At 42.9% G+C, this 24799-nt stretch overlaps 2 protein-coding genes across 4 annotated transcripts in view; both read left to right on the top strand.

The window, feature by feature from the left end:
* ENTPD1 (ectonucleoside triphosphate diphosphohydrolase 1) overlaps positions 1 to 24799 on the top strand; it is an 84687-nt gene that overhangs the window by 45942 nt on the left and 13946 nt on the right. For all 3 annotated transcript variants that reach the window (XM_019939692.3, XM_073794149.1, XM_073794150.1), the window contains 2 exons: positions 5512 to 5639; positions 23527 to 23644. In XM_019939692.3, coding sequence (XP_019795251.1) covers positions 5512 to 5639; positions 23527 to 23644 — 246 coding nt within the window. The remainder of the gene's footprint in view (positions 1 to 5511; positions 5640 to 23526; positions 23645 to 24799) is intronic.
* On the top strand, positions 10557 to 15357 carry LOC117308452 (ral guanine nucleotide dissociation stimulator-like 2). Its single transcript, XM_033841602.2, is given in 2 exon segments — positions 10557 to 13126; positions 13128 to 15357. Coding segments are annotated over 2 exon segments (2331 nt in total). The 5' UTR covers positions 10557 to 12529; the 3' UTR covers positions 14862 to 15357.

Raw genomic sequence — 24799 nt, 5'->3', positions numbered from 1 at the left:
GTACCATGAAGTGGAGGTGCTGGGATTTCTCTGTATAGCAGAATTTTGACTAAGGACAGATTACATAATTTTAATCATTAATAGGATGCCAACTGTGGATGTCATGATGGCTGTTTCTGTAAGAATGAAAAAGAATCAGCTTTTTTTTTTTTTTTTTTTTTTTTTTTTGCCTCTGAAATAGCTAATTGGCTTGAAATCAGTCTGTGTTTTCTCAGAGCTTGAATTTCCTTCACTTTTGTCTCTGTCAAGTGAAGAGCTGACATTTCTACCTGGCTCTCACCTCAAACAGAAAAGCTTTCTCATTTGTCATATGAAAGGAGGAGAATGGGAGGGAAGTGGCAGTCTTGAATTCTCCAGGATAGTGAGACAATTCAAAGGAAAACAAATACAACACTTTGCTGTTGATAGATATTTTTGGTAAAAATGTTCCCTGAAATTGTTTTTTGAAATACTGTTTCACATTGTATGACATAAGTCACGTTTCTGTTATCCACAAGGGAAATGAATAGCTTTTCAGGGGGAAATACAGTCATTGTGAATTTTCTGTAACAGAACTTGACTGTAGCAGTCATGGCATCTGAAAGAGCTCTGGGGCCTGGGAAGAGAGGGCAGTTACTGAAGTGGTTCCCTTTTATGAATACATCCTAGATATGTCCACCTAGACCCCCGTGTCTGCTACCGCTTCCTAAGAAGAGTCTGGCTTCCTCCATGTGATAAGGACTTTTGAAAATTACCTGCCATGGTTCATAGAAAACACAGTATTTTAATTATTCCTCTCTGGGTAATCTAGTCGGTCACATGAAAAACAAACTTAGCCATTATTTTTTTGATAATACAGCTTTTGAAAATTGTGTATGAAAAATTCCTAAACTTCCTCTCTGATCTAAGTTCTTTTTCTTATCATATCTTTAATAAGACAAATATGATGAAAGCCTTGAATATATTCTAATAATATGGATATCATTGCAAAAACTGGGCAAATGTGGAAAAGTATACTTCCTTATTTTTATTCTCTATTTTTTTACTGAAGTACAGTTGATTTACAGTGTTGTGCTAATTTCTGCTGTATAGCACAGTGACTCAGTTATACACACATATACGCATTCTTTTTTTTACATTCTTTTCCAATATGGTTTATCTAAGGAGATTGGATATAGATCCCTGTGCTATACAGTAGGACCTTGTTGTTTATCCATTCGAAACGTAATAGTTTGCATCTACTAACCCCAAACTCCCAGTCAATCCCGCTACCTCCCCCCCTCCCCCTTGGCAACCACAAGTTTGTTCTCTATGTCTGTGAGTCTGTTTCTCTTTTGTAGATAAGTTCATTTGTGCCGTATTTTAGATTCCACATATAAGTGATATCATATGGTATCTGTCTTTCTCTTTCTGACTTATTTCACTTAGTATGATAATCTCTAGCTGTGTATCCATGTTGCTGCAAATGGCATTATTTTGTTCTTTTTTATGGCTGGGTAGTATTCCATTGTATATATACACCACATCTTCTTTATCCGTTCATCTGTTGATGGACATTTAGGTTGCTTCCATGTTTTGACTATTATGAGTAGTGCTGCTATGAACATAGGGGTGCATAGGTCTTTTTTTTTTAATCTTTATTGGAGTATAATTGCTTTACAGTGTTGTGTTAGTTTCTGCTGTACAACAAAGTGAATCAGCTTTATGCATACATATATCCCCATATCCCCTCCCTCTTGAGCCTCCCTTTCACCCTCCCTATCCCACCCCTCTAGGTCGTCGCAAAGCATCGAGCTGATCTCCCTGTGCTATGCACCAGCTTCCCACTAGCTATCTGTTTTACACTTGGTAGTGTATATATGTCAATGCTACTCTCTCACTACATCCCAGCCTCCTCTTCCCCCGCTGTGTCCTCAAGTCTGTTCTCAACATCTGCATCTTTATTCCTGCCCAGGTTCATCAGTACCATTTTTCTAGATTCCATCTATATGAGTTAGCATACAGTATTTATTTTCTCTTTCTGACTTACTTCACTCTGTATGACAGACTCTAAGTCCATCTACCTCACTACACGTAACTCAATTTCTTTCCTTTTTATGGCTGAGAAGTATTCCATTGTATATATGTGCCACATCTTCTTTATCCATTCATCTGTCGATAGACATTTTGGTTGTTTCCATGTCCTGGCTATTGTAAATAGTGCTGCAGTGAACATTGTGGTACATGTATCTCTTTGAATTATGGTTTTCTCAGGGTATATTCCCAGTAGTGGGATTGCTGGGTCATATGGTAGTTCTATTTTTAGTTTTTTAAGGAATCTCCATACTGTTCTCCATAGTGGCTGTATCAATTTACATTCCAATCAACAGTGCAGGAGGGTTCCCTTTTCTCCACACCCTCTCCAGCACTTATTGTTTCTAGATTTTTTGATGACGCCCATTCTGGCCGGTGTGAGGTGATACCTCATTGTAGTTTTGATCTGCATTTCTCTAATGATTAGTGATGCTGAGCATCTTTTCATGTGTTTGTTGGCAGTTTGTGTATCTTCTTTGGAGAAATGTCTATTTAGGTCTTCTGCCCATTTTTGGATTGGCTTGTTTGTTTTTTTGATATTGAGCTGCATGAGCTGCTTGTATATTTTGGAGATTAATCCTTTGTCAATTGCTTCCTTTGCAAATATTTTCTCCCATTCTGAGGGTTGTCTTACCATCTTGTTTATGGTTTCCTTTGCTGTGTAAAAGCTTTTAAGTTTCATTAGGTCCCATTTGTTTGTTTTTGTTTTTATTTCCATTACTCTAAGAGGTGGGTCAAAAAGGATCTTGCTGTGATTTATGTCATAGAGTTTTCTGCCTATGTTTTCCTCTAAGGGTTTGATAGTGTCTGGCCTTACATTTAGGTCTTTAATCCATCTTGAGTTTATTTTTGTGTATGGTGTTAGGGAGTGTTCTAATTCCATTCTTTTACATGCAGCTGTCCAGTTTTCCCAGCACCACTTATTGAAGAGACTGTCTTTCTCCATTGTATACTCTTGCCTCGTTTATCAAAGATAAGGTGACCATATGTGTGTGGGTTTACCTCTGGGCTTTCTATCCTGTTCCATTGATCTATATTTCTGTTTCTGTGCCAGCACCATACTGTCTTGATTGCATGTATCTTTTTGAATTATAGTTTTGTCCGGTTATATGCCAGCAGTGGGATGGCTGGATCATATGGCAACTCTATTTTTAGTTTTCTGAAGAACCTCCTTACTGTTTTCCATAGTGGCTGCACCAACTTACATCCCCACCAACAGTATAGGTGGGTTCCCTGGAAAAGTACACTTTCAACTGTTCAGTGATAATAATGAGTTAGTAAATATTCTCATTAAGAAAAGGAAGAAACAACTAGAGTCATATCAATCTATTTCCCACCTCAGGGCTTTTGCAGTTGATACTTCCTCTTCCTGGAATGTTCTTTCTCCTTCTCATAGCTGTTGTTTTCTCATCATCCAGGTCTAAGCTCAAACGTCACCTTCTCAGAGAGCCTTTCCTGACCCTCAGTCTGATCTCCCCACCCCAACTCTGCTGCAAGTCACTCTGTAACATTCCTTGGTTTTAATTTCTCCTCAACACTTTTCATGACCTGAAGTCACTTATTTGCATACTTATTTTCTGGTTCATCTATCTCCCCAACTAGATGTGAACTCCAAAGATCAGGGACCTTGTTGGTCATTTTCATTGGCTACTAAGATTAGTGCCTGAATGAATGGAAGGAAAATGATATAATCAAAATTGTTGTATTTACGGAAACGACTAGGTAGACCTTTTGGACAGTTTGAAGGAGGAAAGCATTCAAAGTTCTATTATAGTAGAAACATTGCTGCAGTGTGCAACCCTCGGGTATTAGATATGTAATGTTTCGTCTAAAACGTGCTTGTTGTAAGCTGTGTTTGTCAATATCACGACTTTGGGAAGTGAGGTAGGTAGTACTCAGGTAGGTAGGCAGTACTTAGGGGGCTCTTTTCCAAATTCCAGAGCCCTGGCAGCAAAAAGGACGTTTCTGCCACACCAGGATGTTTTGGCTTCAAGGTCTTTAAATCATGACTCTAATTGGATCAAAGCGTAAGTCTCATGGGAGGATCAGATCAGGGTTAGCTGTTTTAGCAGCTCAAAATGCTTTAAGAAATCAAGTTCTTTCCATCTCTCTGCTCAGCCATCCTTGGCTGGACAGTGTCTGAGGAAGAAGAGAGAATGCTTCCTTTCTTTTCCTAGGCTTGCCCCAGCAGACTTCCTCCAGGGTCTCACAGGCCATTTTGAGAGTATATGTCCACTGTTGAACCAGTCACTGGAGAGGGATTATGCAGAACAGTCAGCCCCTTTCTGGGAGGTGTATGGGCTGCTTGGGGGAGTGGCAGGCATCTGAACAAAACTGAGGTTCTTTGGGGAAGCGAGAAGGGGGGAAGTGCTGTATATTTCATTTATGATTCCCTTGTTTGGAAGCAATAGATAATGGTGTTGATAAAACTTTTTCTCCTAAGTTTTGTACTGTTCGGTCTGATGGGTACAAACTGGTCCAAGATTCTAGAGATGGATGCAGACTGGAGACCCAGGCAGTTCCAGTCCTTTGGATTAAGTCCAACCTGTGCTCACAAGCTCGAAGGGGAGCTCCTGTGTTGGTGCAGCCACAGCTGCTGAGAAAGAGGGAAAGAGGAGGAGGGGACGCAGGTTCCTCTTTCAGTTGCTTTAATCCCTTCCCCTGTCCTTAGAGAAGTGAAAACTATTTTGGAGAACCCATCTCATTTCCACATGCTTTTTTATTACTTGATCCTGTCTTTCTTCCCCAAAGCCTAAGAAAAAGGCTTGGGGATAGCTTGGGAAGCTGAGAGAGGAAGGATGATAATGGAGGGAATGGTGTAACCATTCCATTTCCTGTTTACCTGTGCTGTAGGCTCTATTTATCCTGATTAAAGTAAATTTGCCTTTTATAGAATTCTCCTTCTGGAACTTTTTATGTCCCATGATGGTAAGAGTATGAACAGGATAGACAAGATAATGTGAATGATGAAATGTTCAAGACTCCACAGCCCCTACGCTGTTACCAATTACTTAACATATAAGTGTGGTTGAAGTGAAGGAATGTGTCAAGCCAGGAAATGTCATGAAGTAGAGGGACTATGATGTTCGATGATACACTCTGAATACTTTTTAATATCATGCTCATTTTCCGGTAGATTTTAGAAATGAGGAGGGCTATCCTTGCTTTCTTTGTTACTTGAACCTACATGACCTATTAAACAAGCTGATCACCGATGTAATTCTGCCCATTCTCCTTACCATAGCCACTAACTCAGTTTTGGCCTTCGTCACAGTACAGACAAATCCTTTTGTTCTTGTATTATTTCCCAATTACTTTGCAAGTGCCTCATGGATAAAGATCAGCTTTTATCTATCTTTGCTGTCTCCAGAAAGCCAGCACAAGGCCATATAGAAAGGGGAAGAAAATCAATGTCTATTGATTTCTTGTTGATATTTTCTATTCTTTTTTTGTTTTTAGAGTCTGAAGTGAAGATATTTTGCTCTAAAAACATACTGGGCATCCTTGGCTTCTCCTGTGTCATCGCTGTGGTAGCACTGCTCGCTCTGGGGCTGACCCAGAACAAACCACTGCCAGAAAATGTTAAGGTAACTCAAACCCCTGAGTGTGTGTGTGTGTGTGTGTGTGTGTGTGCACGCACATGTGTTTGAGGGGCCCTGGGTGGGGCGGAGGGAAAGTGAGGTTATGGTAAGTCAGAGCGTACAGTAGAAGTTGCGGTTCTGGAAGCCCAGGAGCAAGTCAGTCTCCGTGGAACTGGGCAAGTAAAATGGCAGCGGATGCTCATTCTGAAGGAAAGAACGCCTTGAATCAATTAGTGGTGGGAAGATGATTGTCTTTGATTGTTCAGCAAATTGATTAAATCAATATTCTAATAGAGACAAATGTTTTTATTCACCACATCCAGATCTGTGATATACTGTGCTGGTATTCTACGATCTAGTGCTATCTCTGCTTCTTACTCACTGTTTCATTGTGGAAACAGTGAACTCTTTGTTTATTGAACACTGCATTCTTTGTTCTTTTTACTCCATTATTATTTTATTTATTTATTTTTTGGCTGTGTTGGGTCTTCATTGCTGCACGCAGGCTTTCTGTAGTTGTGGTGAGCGGGGGCTACTCTTAGTTGTGGTGCGCGGGCTTCTCATAGTGGTGGCTTCTCTTGTTGTGGAGCATGGGCTCTAGGCACGTGGGCTTCAGTAGTTGTGGCAGTCAGTCTCAGTAGTTGTGGCACGCGGGTTTTAGAGTACAGGCTCAGTAGTTGTGGCACACGGGCTTAGTTGCTCCACAGAATGTGGGATCATCCAGGATCAGGGCTCAAACCCACGTCCCCTGTGTTGGCAGGCGGATTCTTAACGACTGTGCCACAAGGGAAGTCCCCTTACTCTATTATTATCACTATCACCAAAGTTATAAAATTTATTAGACAGCTCTGTATAAAGCACTTTGGGAGACAAAGATTGTGGAGAAGACTTGTTCCTCATCTCCAAAATATTAAATAAATCAATTTTAAAATCAACTTAAAAAAGACCCCAGAGAACACATACATGTATCAAATATAGTAATTTGAAATGAATTCATGGATGAACAGACTTCTTGTGAAATTTCCACATTTGAAGAGCTAGTTAGTATCATTAAAAATAATTAGGGTCATTAACTCTGCTGTGATTTAGTTCTGCTTCCTTTCAAATTCATCAAAGTAGAATTTCAGAGACATGGATAGCTCACTAATACCTTGTAATATGGTCATCATTTTATTTAATCCATTAATGTAGAAACATATGGTAAGTTTAAATTTGTATTGCAAATACACCAATGTTAAACTTTCATTTGAATTATAATAAATAAATCTTCAAGGGCCAAGAGACCAATATGCTAATGAAGGCATACGTACACGTGGGCAGAAGTTAACTTGACTACAGAGGCCCTGGAATACATATACAGAAGTATATATTTTTTTGCATTTGAAGATACCAAACTGTGAGCCTGGAAAAATGGATGCATATGCCAGGCCTCTGAAACTATTGCCAACCACCCAAGCTATTTGCTATATAGCAGAGGCCTGGATATTACATTGGCACCCGTTTGCCACGCAGATTCAACCCAGTGGGGCTGTGCACAGCAGTCCCTTTGTCAGCACAGAAGGCTGATACTGTCTCATTGTCAATGGTCTCTTGCTTTTTAATATTGAGTGATATTGGCTCTCCTGGCAAAACTTCACTCACAACTGAAGGCTTATGACATCTTGGTTTTGCTATTTGTTTACCAGCTCCAAAAGTACATGATTGCCTTCTTGATTTGACCTTCTTATATCTTCATTATTGCATCACTGGAGAGGGAGACTGCCTAGGAGGCAAAATCCACGACAGACTTAGGCTCTGTGTTCTCGGTGAATACCCGTGGTCGTGGATGACCTTCCGTCATTCATGATGTTTGTCTTCAAGACTGCCGTGATTCTGTGTTATTGTGTTTGCCTGGAAAAACGGAGCAAGGTCTTTGGCATCTGAAGTGTACCTTTATAGCAATGTCACTGGCTTGATCCCACTAGGACCCTCTGAAGAGCCGTGGAGAAAGCACTTCAGAATGATCTACCCTAGGGATTTATCTCCTGGTTCTCATCCCCTGTTGGTCAAGGGTCGTCCCAGAGGTTGTTAACTCCTGGGCACTTCCAGTTTTGCACATGTGTCAGAAGGGCTATGTGGGTACCACAGGTGACCTACTAGGTGGTAGGAGAGAAGACCCTGAGAAGAAATAGAGAGATGAGAAGGTACAGGTGGAGCTGGAGTAAGAAGGTTGGTCAAGGACATGTGAAGTGGCCACAAGAGGTATCTGAAGCATCACTATACCTATTGCTTTTTGTAGGGGGAGAGTCGTTTGTACAAATAGTTTCAGAACAATAGAGACATATTAATACAGAGGTAGGTGCAGTGCTATGGCAGCCCAGAGGTAGGAGTCACCAATTGTGCCTGGTCACATGAAGACTTCATGGAGGCGGCAGCCTTGGGGCCAAGTAATAAGGAACACTAGGAGTTTCCCAGAAGGTGAGGTAGGACATGTTCTTTACAAAGACCATACCATGTGTTACAGAGTGGCAGCCTAAATTAGCAAGTGATCTTGGGGAATCACCAGCAGTTCAGTATGGCTGGAATATTAAATATGGGGCAGGAAGGAATGGTGGGAGAGGAGACTTGAGTCTGAGCTTAGTTTGCCTAGCTCAGGAGTGGATGTCTCATCCATTCAACTCTAGTAGTGCTCAAGATTGGCTCCATATTAAAAGCACCTGGGAAGCTTTTTAAAAATACTCATATCTGGGCCCTACTCTGGGTCAATTAAATCAGAATCTCTGGGGTGAAGCCCAGGCACTGCTATGTTTTAAAAGCTTCCCAGGTGATTCTAATGCGCAGTCATGCTTGCCAACCACTGCTTCGAAGGTTTCAAACAGGAAGGTTACGCCCAGATTGTGTTTCCAAGATTCCTCTTGGCTGGAGAGCAGATTAGGAGGAAAGACCAGTTAGGATGTTCCTGACATTGTGTAGACAAGGCAGTTGAGCCTGGAACTAAGGCATTGTCTGTGGAATTAAGGCATTAAGGAGATAATGTGAGAGACACTTAGGTTGACCAGATCTTAGTGATTAGATTTCTTAGAGGACATTTTAGGATAAAGATGGAACACGTTGGGATGTAATGTTGAGAACAACCTCTGCATGCTTCTGTTTAAAGAGGGTGGTGGCCATAAGCCCCTCTATGGAAAGACTTTCAGCTGTCTCTCTACCCACTGCCTCTGATTCTTCATCCCTGTCTTATTGCAGGGATAATTATTCTGTCTGCTCAGAGTGTGACACAACATGGGCCATGGGTTCACACTGCCTGGGTTTAAACCTCAGCCCTGCTCTTACAGTCACAGGACATAACTTCTCTGAGCCCCAGTTTCTCCATTTGTAAGACAGAACTGATAATTGATATCTCATAAATTACTGTAGGAATGAAGTGGGATAAAGTAAATGCAGTGTGAAGTATGGAATAGGATGCTGGCCCATTGCAGGTACTCAGTGGTTGGTAGCTCATGTGTTATCATTATCATCTTTGTAGCCTATCTGTCTGGTGACAAATCGCCACTTATCTTTTTCCCTGCCTCTTCCCATCTGACTTGCCCTCTTCTAGCCCAGTTCTGGTCAGCCCTCCAGTCCTGAAGATCCAGTCTTGTCGTCTTCCTGCCTGGTCCAGTCTGGGTTCAGCCTTGCTGGGGAGGTGGTGGCCTCATGCCTGGGCCACATCTGGCAAAACACAGGAAGTCTTTATTGTACTGATGAGTCTACTTGCCCAGCTACCCAGCTTGTAAGCATATTGAGGACAAGGACTGGGTTTCATTTGTCTTTGCCTATTTTTTAATACTCTTTCACTCAATTTATTCATTTAATAAATAGTCATTGACCGTCTACTCTGCTTTAAGCCCTAGGGATACAGCACTGAGCAAGACTGGCAAAGTCCTGACCCTCATGAAGGTTATAGTCTAGTGGAGGAGATAATCATTAACCAGATAGTCACAAAATAAATGTTAAATTATGACAGCACAGCCTCTGACTTGGGTGGCTGCCTCATAGAAGTTTGCTGACTCAGTGAGTAGAGTGAGCATCTTGAACAGGTAAAACTGCTGCCTCCTTGGCTGTGAAGAGCGTGTGAAGAAGGACTAGCCCGACAGCAGAATCTGTCAGCCTCTGCCTCAGGCTCCCCTGCGGATGCTGGCTCCCCGTTCTCAGTCCCAGAGCATACCCAGTTCAAACCTCCAGGTCGCAGAACCTGGGAATCTACACAGGTAACAGGCGTCCTGGGCTGTTCTCATGACATTGAAGTCTGGGAACTACTGCCATGTAGATACGCAACGACCACGTTGCAGAAACAAACAAACATAGGGCTTAATGAACTGAAGAATCATGAGCTGTACCTGTGTCCCCTGGGAAAGTGCCTTTGTCCTGGTGGACTTGGCGGGGAGGTAGAGTTGAGGTCTGCTTGGTTTACCACTTCCTTAATTGCTGGTTTGTCACTGGCAGTTAGCGAGTTGTCAGATATTCCTTTAGCACAAACATTGTACATTCTGGCACACACAGAACACCACAGGTTTCTCTCGAAGGCACCAGACTGATCCAGTCCCAAACCACGTGCCTTAATTAAAAGCTGCCACTTCTGTGGAATGCTGGCCAGGGACCAGACAGCTTTGATTTCAATCCCAGATCTGCCATTTGCCAGCTCTGAGACTTTGGGCAAGTGTATTCTCTCTACACCTGTTTCCTTATGTGTTACATGGAGATGGTACCTACTTGGAGGATGGTTGTGAGGATTAAATGGAATAATATCATACCACTAACTCACTTACCAGAGTGCCCAGCACATCAGAAGCCCTCAGTGGAGACCAGCTGTCAACACTGCTTTGGGGGAGATAAGTTCTAGGAAAGGCCCTTAGCTGTTGGTGTGTTGTGGTCACTGAGCTGGGTGCTCCCAGGATTTCCAACTGCTGCTAAGGGAAAGTGGCCTGTCCCCAGGCATCTGCTTTTGTCACCAGGAACTGAAGTGCTGTTCTTAGATGAGCGCTTGTGACTTTATCTTTTTATGGAGAATTTGGAAGAATTTACCTCAATTTTCAACCTCAAATACTCTTGGAAAATATATTATTTTTACTCCAGTGGACTTTAAAAAAACAACAACTGGAGATGAGTGGTGGTGATGGTTACACAACAATTTGAAAGTACTTAATGCTACACTGTACACTTAAAAATAGTAAAAATGGTCAATTTTATATTCAGTGTATTTTACCACAATTAAAAAAATGAAAACAACAACAAAATTGAAGTTTGTATTAAAGGTCTAGAAACTCCAACTGAAGAAAAAAGAAAGGAGGAAAATGGTCTCTGTTTCCAGGCCCTGCCAGCATCACTGTAGCTAATGGAGACCTGATTTGTTTATAGAGTACTAAAGTCACATTCAAAAGGACAAGCTTTGTTTATTCAAAAGGGCTAACTGAGGCAGACTGATGAGGTTGCTGAAGTTGCTGTTAAAGCTACAGGGACACCAGAGGGCAGGCAGCAGAAGCAAGAAGAACTACAATCCTGCAGCCTGTGGAGCAAAAACCACATTCACAGAAAGATAGACAAGATGAAAAGGCAGAGGGCTATGTACCAGATGAAGGAACAAGATAAAACCCCAGGAAAACAACTAAATGAAGTGGAGATTGTCAACCTTCCAGAAAAAGAATTCAGAATAACGATAGTGAAGATGATCCAGGACCTTGGAAAAAGAATGGAGGCAAAGACCAAGAAGATGCAAGAAATGTTCAACAAAGACCTAGAAGAATTAAAGAACAAACAAACAGAGACGAACAATACAATAACTGAAATGAAAAATACACTAGAAGGAATCAATAGCAGAATAACTGAGGCAGCAGAACGGATAAGTGACCTAGAAGACAGAATGGTGGAATTCACTGCTGTGGAACAGAATAAAGAAAAAAGAATAAAAAGAAATGAAGACAGCCTAAGAGACCTCTGGGACAACATTAAACGCAACAACGTTTGCATTATAGGGGTCCCAGAAGGAGAAGAGAGAAAGGACCAGAGAAAATATTTGAAGAGATTATAGTTGAAAACTTCCCTAACGTGGAAAGGAAATAGCCACCGAAGTCCAGGAAGCGCAGTGAGTCCCATACAGGGTAAACCTAAGGAGAAACATGCTGAGACACACAGTAATCAAACTGGCAAAAATTAAAGAGAAAGAAAAATTGTTGAAAGCAGCAAGGGAAAAACGACAAATAACATACAAGGAAACTCCCATAAGGTTAACAGCTGATTTCTCAGCAGAAACTCTACAAGCCAGAAGGGAGTGGCATGATATACTTAAAGTGATGAAACCACTGCAACCAAGATTACTCTACCCGGCAAGGATCTCATTCAGATTCGATGCAGAAATCAAAAGCTTTACAGACAAGCAAAAGCTAAGAGAATTCAGCACCACCAAACCAGCTCTACAACAAATGCTAAAGGACCTTCTCTAAGTGGGAAACACAAGAGAAGACAAGGACCTACAAAAACAAACCCAAAACAATTAAGAAAATGGTCATAGGAACATACATATCGATAATTACCTTAAACGTGAATGGATTAAATGCTCCAACCAAAAGATACAGGCTTGCTGAATGGATACAAAAACAAGACCCATATATATGCTGTCTACAAGAGACCCACTTCAGACCAAGGGACACATACAGACTGAAAGAGAGGGGATGGACAAAGATATTGCATGCAAATGGTAATCAGAAGAAAGCTGGAGTAGCAATACTCATATCAGACAAAATAGACTTTAAAATAAAGAATGTTACAAGAGGATCAGGGGCCGGAGACCTACGGGAACAGCGGCCCGGGACCCGCGCTGCCCCCACCCCTCCTGAGCAGGCGCCCCCATGGCCCGACCCCACTGATTCCTTCACTCGGCCATGCTCCCGCGGCCCCTGTGGCTGTTTTGGGACATGAGCCCCCCCGGGGGAGTCGTGCTGAGCAGCTTCCGGAGTCGAGACCCTGAAGAGGGTGGGGGCACAGGTGGCCGGGGTGTGGGCGGGGGGCAGGAGGAGGAGGAGGAAGACGATGAGGCCCCTGTGTCTGTCTGGGACGAGGAGGAGGATGGTGTCACCTTTACTGTCACAAGTCACCAGTATCGGCCTGTTGATCCCTTGGCCCTGAGGCCTCCCCCGCGTTACTCCCAGAGGCTCCGAGCTGGCACTCTGGAGGCCCTGGTCCGACACCTGCTGGACGCCTGGACATCAAGGACTGACGTGACCTTCACAGCAGCCTTCCTGGCTACTCACTGGGCCTTCACCTCCACGCCTGCCCTGCTAGGGCTTATGGCTGACAGGCTGGAAGCCCTTGAATCTCATCCTACTGATGAGCTAGAGAGGACAAAAGGGGTGGCCATCTCTGTACTGTCAACCTGGCTAGCCTCTCACCCTGAAGATTTTGGCTCTGAGGTCAAGGGTCAGATTGACCAGCTTGAGAGCTTCTTGCTTCGGACAGGGTATGCAGCAGGGGAGGGTGTTGGGGGGGGGCAGTGCTGACCTCATCCGCAACCTCCGGTCCTGGGTGGACCCCCAGACCCCCGAACTTCCTAAGCCCCTGGCCCTCCCCGGCGATCCCCCTGCTGACCCCACGGATGTCCTGGTGTTCCTTGCTGACCACTTGGCCAAACAGCTGACCCTGATAGATGCGGAGCTATTTCTCAATCTGGTCCCCTCTCAGTGCCTGGGGGGTCTGTGGGGTCACAGAGACCGGCCAGGACATTCCCACCTCTGCCCATCTGTCCGGGCTCCTGTCATACAGTTTAACAAGGTGGCAGGGGCAGTGGTCAGCTCTGTCCTGGGGGCTACCTCAACCATAGAGGGGCCTGAGGAGGTGACCATACGGCCACTCCGTCCACCCCAGAGGGCCCGGATGCTGGAGAAGTGGATCCGTGTGGCAGAGGAGTGCCGTCTGCTCCGAAACTTCTCTTCAGTATATGCTGTGGTGTTGGCCCTGCAATCCAGCCCCATCCACAGGCTTCGGGCAGCCTGGGAGGAAGCAGCCAGGGACAGCCTCAGAGTCTTTTCCAGCCTCTGCCAGATTTTCTCTGAGGAGGATAATTATTCCCAGAGCCGGGAGCTCCTCCTGCAGGAGGTGAAGCTGTAGCCTTCTCTGGAGCCAAATTCCAAGAAGTCCCCGAGGTCTGGCTCCCAGGGTGGGGGTGTGGTCCCATACCTTGGCACCTTCTTGAAGGACCTTGTGATGCTGGACGCAGCCTCCAAGGATGAGCTGGAGAATGGATACATCAGTTTTGACAAGCAGAGGAAGGAGTTTACTGTCCTTTCTGAGCTGAGGCAGCTCCAGAACAAATGTCGTGGCTATGACCTCCGACCTGACCCCGATATCCAGCGGTGGCTACAGGGGCTCCGGCCACTGACAGAGGCCCAGAGCCATCAAATGTCCTGTGAGGTGGAGCCATCCAGTACCAGTTACCCTCCTGCCCTGCAGGTGCTTCGGCCTACGCTGGTCATCTCGCAGTGGACAGAGGTGCTGGGTTCTGTTGGAGGTCCCACACCCCTTGTCTCCTGGGACTGGCCCAGTGTGGTGGCAGAGGAGGTGCCTGGAATCCCCGCTCCACTGCTGACCCGGCTGGCCCAGCACATGAAGTGGCCGTCTGTCTCATCTCTGGACTCCGCCCTGGAAAGCACTCCAGCCCTGCAGAGTCCCGCTGATCCCAGCCACTTCTCTCCCCCAACTTCCTTCCTGAGGCCTTCTCGAGGTCACTGCTGCTCAGCCTCCTGTGGCTCCCCACTCAGTGGGGGTGCAGAAGGGGCCTCCAGGGGGGCTGGATATGGGGGAGAGGGGCCTGGGCCAGGGGCTTCTGATTGCCGCATCATCCAAGTCCAGATGGAGCTGGGGGAAGACAGCAGTGTCTACAAGAGCATCTTGGTGACAAGCCAGGACAAGGCTCCAAGTGTCATCAGTCATGTCCTTAAGAAAAACAATCACGATTCTGCGGTGGCTTCAGAGTATGAGCTAGTGCAGCTGCTCCCAGGGAAGCGAGAGCTGACTATCCCCCCCTCGGCTAACGTCTTCTACGCTATGGACGGAGCTTCACTCGATTTCCTCCTGCGGCAGCGGTGACGGCCCTCCACTGCTACAATGGGCCATGCCAGTGGCCCTTCTGCCTCGGGAACTCCCCCAAGTGAGGGAAGAGGGGGTTCTTTTCCCAAGATCAAGGCCACAGGGAGGAAGATGGCCCGAGCACTGTTCTGAGGAGGAAGCCCTGTTGGCTCCTAGAACTCATGGTGGCCGTGCCAGATGTGGGGAGCCATCCTGAATGGTGGCAGTTGCTGCACTGGGAAAAAATCCAGAAGGATGGCCAACCACCCTGGGGCAGTGAAGCGCCAGTGGTTTACCAGACAGCCGAGATCCAGCCCTATGGGAACTGGTAATCTTGGTACCCAAGACAGATACCTGTGTATAGCTTCCCACTTTCCATGAATGCAGCACACAGCTAGTGCTGGAAAAAGGATCCGTTTCTGATTCCTGGCCACATCCTAGCATGCTAAGGGCCAAGGAAAGGCCTGGAAGTAGGGGGAAAGGAAAGGCCTGGAAGTAGGGGGAAAGGAAAAGCCTAGAGGCTCTGAGCCCCAGGGGAAGGGAATGGTAAGAAAAAGGTTCTAGTAGGAGTTCCTCTTCCTACTCTGGGTGTTCCTGTCACTGTGACAACACTAATAAACCAAAACACTACCTGAACTCTAAAAGAAAATGTTACAAGAGACAAGGAAGGACACTACATAATGATCAAGGGATCAATCCAAGAGGAAGATATAACAATTATAAATATATATGCACCCAACATAGGAGCACCTCAATACATAAGGCAACTGCTAACAGCTATAAAAGGGGAAATCGACAGTAACACAGTAATAGTGGGGGACTTTAACACCTCACTTACACCAATGGATAGATCATCCAAAATGAAAATAAATAAGGAAACAGAAGATTTAAATGACACAATAGACCAGATAGATTTAACTGATATTTATAGGACATTCCATCTGAAAACAGCAGATTACACTTTCTTCTCAGGTGCGCACGGAACGTTCTCCAGGATAGATCACATCCTGGGTCACAAATCAAGCCTCAGTAAATTTAAGAAAATTGAAATCATATCAAGCACCTTTTCTGACCACAATGCTATGAGATTAGAAATCAATTACAGGGGAAAAAATGTAAAAAACACAAACACATGGAGGCTAAACCATACGTTACTAAATAACCAAGAGATCACCGAAGAAATCAAAGAGGAAATAAAAAAATACCTAGAGACAAATGACAATGAAAACACAAGGATCCAAAACCTATGGGATGCAGCAAAAGCAGTTCTAAGAGGGAAGTTTATAGCTATACAAGCCTACCTCAAGAAACAAGAAAAGTCTCAAATAAACAATCTAACCTTACACCTAAAGGAACTAGAAAAAGAAGAACAAACAAAACCCAAAGTTAGCAGAAGGAAAGAAATCATAAAGATCAGAGCAGAAATAAATGAAATAGAAACAAAGAAAACAATAGCAAAGATCAATAAAACTAAAAACTGGATCTTTGAGAAGATAAACAAAATTGGTAAACCATTAGCCAGATTCATCAAGAAAAAGAGGGAGAGGACTCAAATCAATAAAATTAGAAATGAAAAAGGAGAAGTTACAACAGACACCACAGAAATACAAAGCATCCTAAGAGACTGCTACAAGCAACTCTATGCCAATAAAATGGACAACCTGGAAGAAATGGACAAATTCTTAGAAAGGTATAGCCTTCCAAGACTGAACCAGGAAGAAATAGAAAATATGAACAGACCAACCACAAGTAATGAAATTGAAACTGATTAAAAAATTCTTCCAACAAACAAAGTCCAGAACCAGATGGCTTCACAGGGAATTCTATCAAACATTTAGAGAAGAGCTAACACCCATCCTTCTCAAACTCTTCCAAAAAATTGCAGAGGAAGGAACACTCCCAAACTAATTCTATGAGGCCACCATCACCCTGATACCAAAACCAGGCAAAGATACTACAAAAAAAGAAAATTACAAACCAATATCACTGATGAATATAGATGCAAAAATTCTCAACAAAATACTAGCAAACAGAATCCAACAGCACCTTAAAAGGATCATACACCATGATCATGTGGGTTTTATCTCAGGGATGCAAGCATTCTTCAATATATGCAAATCAATCAGTGTGATACACCATATTAACAAATTGAAGAAGAAAAACCATATGATCATCTCAATAGATGCAGAAAAAGCTTTTGACAAAATTCAACACCCATTTATGATAAAAACTCTCCAGAAAATGGGCATAGAGGGAACCTACTTCAACATCATACAGGCCATATACGACAAACCCACCACAAACATCATTCTCAATGGTTTTTCCTCTAAGATCAGGAAAAAGACAAGGATGTCCACTCTCACCACTATTATTCAACACAGTTTTGGAAGTCCTAGCCATGGCAATCAGAGAAGAAAAAGAAATAAAAGGAATACAATTTAGAAAAGAAGAAGTAAAACTGTCACTGTTTGGAGATTACATGATACTATACATAGAGAATCCTAAAAATGCCAGCAGAAAACTACTAGAGCTAATCCATGAATTTGGTAAAGTTGCAGGATACAAAATTAATGCACAGAAATCTCTTGCATTCCTATACACTAATGATGAAAAATCTGAAAGAGAAATTAAGAAAACACTCTTTTTTTACCATTGCAACAAAAAGAATAAAATACCTAGGAATAAACCTACCTAAGAACACAAAAGACCTGTATGCAGAAAACTATAAGACACTGATGAAAGAAATTAAAGATGATACCAACAGATGGAGAGATAGACCATGTTCTTGGATTGGAAGAATCAATATTGTGAAAATGACTATACTACCCAAAGCAATCTACAGATTCAATGCAATCCCTATCAAATTGCCAATGGCATTTTTTCCGGAACTAGAACAAAAAAATCTTAAAATTTGTATGGAGGCAATACAGACCCCGAATAGCCAAAGCAGTCTTGAGGGAAAAAAAACGGAGCTGGAGGAATCAGACGCCCTGACTTCAGACTGTACTACAAAGCTACAGTAATCAAGACAATATGGTACTTGCACAAAAACAGAAACATAGATCAATGGAACAAGATAGAAAGCCCAGAGGTAAACCCACGCACCTATAGTCAACTAATCTATGACAAAGGAGGCAAGAATATACAATGGAGAAAAGACAGTCTCTTCAATAAGTGGTGCTGGGAAAACTGGACAGCTACATGTAAAAGAATGAAATTAGAACACTCCCTAACACCATACACAAAAATAAACTCGAAATGTATTCGAGACCTAAATGTAAGGCCAAACACTCTAAAACTCTTAGAGGAAAACATAGGAAGAACACTCTTTGACATAAATCACAGCAAGATCTTTTTGATCCACTCCTAGAGTAATGGAAATAAAAACAAAAATAAACAAATGGGACCTAATTAAACTTCAAAGCTTTTGCACAGCAAAGGAAACCATAAAGAGATGGTAAGACAACCCTCAGAATGGGACAAAATATTTGCAAATGAATCAACAGACAAAGGATTAATCTCCAAAACATATAAACAGCTCGTGCAGCTCAATATTAAAGAAACAAACAACCCAATCCAAAAATGGGCAGAAGACCTGAATAGACATTTCTCCAAAGAAGACATACAGATGGCCAAGAAGAACATGAAAAGCTACTCAACATCACTAATTACTGGAGAAATGCAAATCAAAACTACAATGAGTTATCACCTCACACCAGTTAGAATGGGCATCATCAGAAAATCTACAAACAACAAATGCTGGAGAGGGTGTGGAGAAAAGGGAACCCTCTTGCACTGTTGGTGGGAATGTAAATTGATACAGCCACTATGGAGAACAGTATGGAAGTTCCTTAAAAAACTAAAAATAGAATTACCATATGATCCAGCAATCCCACTACTGGGCATATACCCAGAGAAAACCATAATTCAAAAAGACACACGCACCCCAGTGTTCATTGCAGCACTATTTACAATAGCCAGGACATGGAAGCAACCTAAATGCCCATCGACAGACGAATGGATAAAGAAGATGTGGTACATATATACAATGGAATACTTCTCAGCCATAAAAAGGCATGAAATTGGGTCATTTGTTGAGACGTGGATGGATCTAGAGACTGTCATAGAGAGTGAAGTAAGTCAGAAAGAGCAAAACAATTATCGTATATTAACGCATGTATGTGGAACCTAGAAAAGTGGTAGAGATGAACTGGTTTGCAGGGCAGAATTTGAGACACAGATGTAGAGAACAAACGCACGGACACCAAGTGGGGAAAGCCGCCGCAGGGGGTGGGGATGGTGGTGTGATGAATTGGGTGATTGGGATTGCCGTGTATACACTGATGTGTATAAATTTGATTAAAAAAAAAAAAAAGCTACAGGGACTTTTAAGAAAGATTCTAAAGGACCAGTATGTCTGAAGAGACCAAAAGAAGTTAATTCACACCGTTCACACCGTTGGCTTCTGGGGTTTTTGTTGCGGGGAAGGGGTGGAACTCAGCCCCATGGTACTACTTTATATTAGACTGTGTATATTAACATCTTTTAGGACTGGAAGGAGTTTAGGGACTATATAGTTCTAACTCCCCTTATTCATTCATGTGTTTTGAGCAACAGTTGTCTGTTGAATTCCTTCTTTGTACCTAACATATAATAGGATCTACCATTGTGGATGCTGGATATACCATAGTATGCAACACAGACCTGCCCTAATATAGCTTAGGATCTAATAGGGAAGACAGACATTAATCAAATAGCTACGTAAATATGTAATTACACATTGTGGCGAGTGCTGTCTTTAGAGGGAAAATACAGGTTGTCTGAGACATGGATTAGGAGGGTAGACTCAGATCTGAGAAGGTCAGGGAAAGCTGGGATCTCAGGTGAAAGGCTTTCTGGGCAAAGTCTCTGGAACAGAAACCTCGTGGCCAGTGGGGAACTGAGAGTACGCTAGTGTGAGGGTGGGTGTTTTCTGAATGAGGAGAGGGTTGAACATCCCACTTCTGCTGAGTCAGGAGTAGAAGTACGTCATCTACTGTTCCAATTTTCTCTTTCTTTTCACATTGAAGGAGACTTACTCAGAAGCCTGGACCTGTGACATTTACACAGGTAGAATTATTTCCATCCAAAGACAGGATCTGCCCCACTTCCACATGGCCTCCAGTCTCCCTGAGCTCGGGCTCTGTTGCTACCCACATCTCCAGATCTTCACCAAGGCACACTGGTGTCTCATGACCCAAGCAAGGTCATTTCTGTTGACCCTCTTTCTAGACCACTGCTTCTGTTCACTCAGCATAGCTCATGAAGATCAGTTATGGTTGATAAAATCATGTGTATGATCAAAACTAGCTTAAGATGAAGTTTATACACAGTATGATTGCAACTATATAAAAATTACCATGCATTAAAAAAGACCAGAAGGAAATAAATAAAAAGAACAGTGATGTCTAGTTGGTGAAATCTTTTTTTTCCTTAATTTTATTTTTTTAATCGGGGTATAGTTGTTTTACAATGTTGTGTTAGTTTCTACTGTACAGTGGAGTTCCTTGTGCTATACAGCAGGTTCTCATTAGTTATCTATTTTATACATATTAGTGTATATGTGTCAATCCCAATCTCCCAATTTATCCCCCCCAACTCCTTTCCCCCCTTGGTGTTCATACGTTTGTTCTCTACATCTGTGTCTCTATTTCTGCCTTGCAAATCGGTTCATCTGTACCACTTTTTTAGATTCCACGTATATGTGTTAATATATGACATTGGTTTTTCTCTTTCTGACTTACTTCATTCTGTATGACAGGTTCATCCACATCTCTACAAATGACCCAATTTTGTTCCTTTTTATGGCTGAGTAATATTCCACTGTATATATGTACCACATCTTCCTTATCCATTCGTCTGTTGATGGACATTTAGGTTGCTTCCATGACATGGCTATTGTAAATAATGCTGTAAATGAATATTGGGGCTAGTTGGTGAAATCTTTAATGTCTTTTTTTCCCTTTTCCTTTCATTTTCTAGATGTTACTTAATAAATTTATAGTACTCTTAAAAGAGAAAGTCATATTGAAATAATAATATTAAGGAGATGTCAGATCTCTTCCTCACTACTCAAATCTTTGATTTTTCTTTGATGTGAAGGACATACTTATAGGGGTTTTAGAAATGTTTTAAATATGAGCTACAGAGAAACATTGGGTACGAGTAATAGCATGACAAGGCACAGCATTTCACAAAACATTTCTATAGGATGGAATTTTTATTTAAAACAGAATTCTGTTATCGCTGAGTCTGGGGGATGCTGGTTTAAACTAGGTTAAGTGGGTTTCTCCACTGTTAGAATTCTCTGAAGCAGTCACTACCTAGTGGGTTCGTGAGCCCACGATGGGGAGAGAGCATGCAGCATTCCCCAGACTTCTGGGAAACTTTCTTCACTCAGGTCCCTGCAGGCTTAGTGCTCTGTGGAACATGCTTTGGAAGATGCTTATGTGGGGAAAGAGAGCAAAAGCTGGTGGCTCCTGGGGCTCTAGATGGATCAGGTGAGGTATAACTATCTTTACTACCCATTCAGCAAGTCAAACTGCTCTGGACCCAGTTTTCTACTATAAAATAAGAGGATTGATGAAATGAACTTCTAGCTCTAAAATGAGCCAGCTATGAAAAACAAGTGATTATGCTTGTAGGTTTGTGACAATGAAAGGCAAACTCCCCGAATGTTCAAACAGAGAATTTTCAGACAATCAAGCTTTATCTTTCCCTAAAGGCAGCAAGTGATGCCGAATTTTCCTTCTGCAATTCATTTGGAAGACAAAGAACATTTGTTCCAGTTCAACAGGTTAGCACTCCAGGCTGCCATATACAGCAGGAAATGCCCTCAATTTCTGTGTCAATGCTCTACCCGCCCTTCTCAAGCACTTGCCAAATGAAATGTAGTAAAAGTTTTCCTTTCTCAACCACCTCACTGTGTAAGGCCTTAGAGAAACAGGCTGATAGGAGCAAGGCTGGTTCCTTTGCTCTACTGGAAGAGTATCTTTCATGTCAACATAGTAGACAGAATAGAACATCCTGATTCCAGATAAAGGCTTCTTGCTGCTGCTGCCTCGCTATCTTTTATCATATACTTCTGTGGTTAGAACATCTTCTGACAGGAAGAATTCAGGAATCCTGTTAGGGAACAGCAGGATTTTCTGCCGTGTAACGCCTGAGGCTTTTGCTCCACCCTGAGAGGTTTCCCACAGGTTCAAAGACCCCAGACCTCAGTTAGACCCCTGTCTGCTCACAAAGGTCACCGCCTAAGCCCGTTCTTGGTTTGATCTCACTGCAAGCCTAGCTGCTGAGGAGTCTGCGCAGCTTCCTTCCTTGCTGCTCATCTGAGCTGTGGCCCTCACAGTGCGATCTGCCACTTGATAATGCTTAAGTCAGCAGTTGTTTTACATCTATCCCCTCATATTGTCTTATCACCTGGGAAGAACCTAAAAACTCCAGGGAGAAAAGAAGACAAGAATTAGAATTCAACTCCCTGGACCACTGCGGATAGCTAAACGTAGAGCTTGTTGAGCTGTCAAGTTTTCTTCCATTTCACCCCAGGGAGTATCACTGTGCTGCTGTGTGAGCATCCTTGACCTTGCATAACATCTGCAGTATTCTCCGCCTCCTTCTGCACAGTGGGGCTTCCCTGTGGTAATCAGCGTTATGCCCCCGTAAAGAAAAGGGCCCACATGCTTGCTTCGGGCAAAGTGATTAGGTGACGGAGCCTGGATTTGGATCAGAGTCAGACCCAAGACCTTGTGCTCCTTATGCAGAGGAACAGAGGAGCAAGGTCCAGACTATAGTTTTCAAATTGGTGCCCCACTTAAAGGCCTGACTCTGATCGAAAACCAGGCTCCGTCACCTAATCACTTTGTATCTTGACTAAATTACTTAACCTCTTTGTACTTTAGTTTCTCATCTGTATAGCGGGGATGAAAACAGTATGTACCTTATAGTACTGGTCTAGCAGTTAAGTCAGATAATTCTTATAAAATACTCCTCACAACACTAGGCTGGTGCACGTCATGCCCTCATGAAATGTGATGTGGTGACTTTGTTCTTCTCCTTTCTCTTCTGACCACCTAGTTCTTTCTCATATTGTCTTTTTACCTTTCCTCTTCCACCTTCTTTCTTACTTTATTCTTCCATTCATTGCCTTCTATGCTTAAGAGCCAAAAGCATGAAGTTAAAGTACAAATCTTTTAAAATTTATTGAATACAACTTATAGTTATATTTGTAATTAAAAACAAGCACACTTAGTATTTTCCATGTCTCTTTTCCAGAGTACAGGCCACATACCAGGCCAGTTAAATCACAAATCTGGGGGTCAGACATGGGCATCAGTAGCCTTTGAAGCTCTTCAGATGATTCTAATATGATTCCAATGTGCATACAGGTTTGGGAACTGTTAGATTGATGGCGTTCTACTCCCTCTATATTATCTCGGCTACTTCAGTGTATGGTTCTGAATCTTGCCTCCAATTTAGAATCACCTGAGAAGCTTCTAATAATACGGGTGCTTGGGCCCTACCTTGGCTAAGGCCTGGATATTTCTAATGTGCAACCAGCACTGAGAGCCATAGTTCTAGAGGGATTGGTGTCCTGGTAGATCTTATGATCAGCACGACTCCAGGCACTCACTCCCCCCCAACCTACCCCCACTATGAATTAAAATACTTTCTCCTCTGTGTTTTTGAAAACCCATGTCTTTGTCTCCTTTCTGTTGCACGCTGAATACAGAGAAGAATGATGTAATGCTGATAAGTTCTTGGTTTGTTTTGCCCTCAGTTTGGGATTGTGCTGGATGCGGGCTCTTCTCACACGAATTTGTACATCTACAAGTGGCCAGCAGAAAAGGAGAATGACACAGGGGTGGTGACTCAGATAGAAGAGTGCAAGGTAAAAGGTAAGATGAAGAAAAAGGGACCGGGAGACAGTGGGCATGAGAGGCATGTGGGAAGTGAAACAAACACACGAGAAAAAGGGAAGTCAAGTGAGAACGCAGCGGAGCTGCTATTGTTGCTATTTTATAAATAATTGCTACTTTATTATCATTATGAAAACGGTACTGAAATCAGTCCTTAATGATGAAGCCCTTGAAAGAGAAACTTCCAAATAATTGGGTAATAGTAACTCCCATCAACAGAACAATTCTATGTGCCATGCACCTGGTACTGAAAATGTGTTATTTCATCCTCACAGTCTCCCTTTGAGGAATGTATTATTATTCCCATTTTTTAAAAATGAGGGCACTGAGGTTGAAAGAGGTTATGGCACTTGTTTAAGGTTACTTGAGCTAGTTAGTAAGTGATGGAACTGGGGCTCGAACTGAAATCTGCCCAAACTTAACTAAACCCTTATCAGTCATATGATTAGCAAATATTTTCTCCTATTCACTAGGTTGTCTTTTCGTTTTGTCAGTGGTTTCCTTTGCTGTGCAAAATCTGCCCAACTTTAAACCCATGTGTTAGCCAGTGGTTCTCAAATTTGAACCTGTATCAGAACCACCTGGAGGGTGTGTTAAAGCACAGGTGCTCGCTCCCGCCCCCAAGTTTCTGGTTCAGTAGGTTTGGGATGAGGACTGAGAATTTGCACTTCTAACAAGTGCCCAGGTGATGTTGAGGCTGGTGGATCCAGAGCCTTGCTGCTCTTAATCTTTGTCCTCTAATCTATGGCTTGGAAGGGATTTTCAAAAGCCTTTAGCTTCTGTATAGGCAGGCAAATCATAGACCCTTAGGGCTGCAAAAAGGACCTTGTGGATCACTGAAGTCTTGTTTTATAGAAAAGGAAGCAAAAACCTGAAAGACTAGTGACTGGCAAGGAGGAACAGAACCAGGACAAGAATCTGGGCCTCCAAGTCGCACTGCAGGCTTCCTGCTACTCTGAGTCACCACACTGTGTATTGAGTCTTTTCCTAGTTACTTTCCTTTTAAGGTCACAAGACCAGTTAGAGTTGTGGACAGCAGCTCTTCCCGCTCCCTCCTGCCCAACACTCCCGGCTGTGCCCTCACCTTTCTGACCTTCATCTCTCTTGGCCTTTTTAGCCAGGGACTCACTGTTT

This window comes from Tursiops truncatus, chromosome 16 (assembly GCF_011762595.2).
Source record: "Tursiops truncatus isolate mTurTru1 chromosome 16, mTurTru1.mat.Y, whole genome shotgun sequence".
NCBI classification, from domain to species: domain Eukaryota; kingdom Metazoa; phylum Chordata; class Mammalia; order Artiodactyla; family Delphinidae; genus Tursiops; species Tursiops truncatus.
The sequence above is the reverse complement of the archived record's forward strand: the minus strand, read 5'-3'. Positions and strand labels throughout refer to the sequence as shown.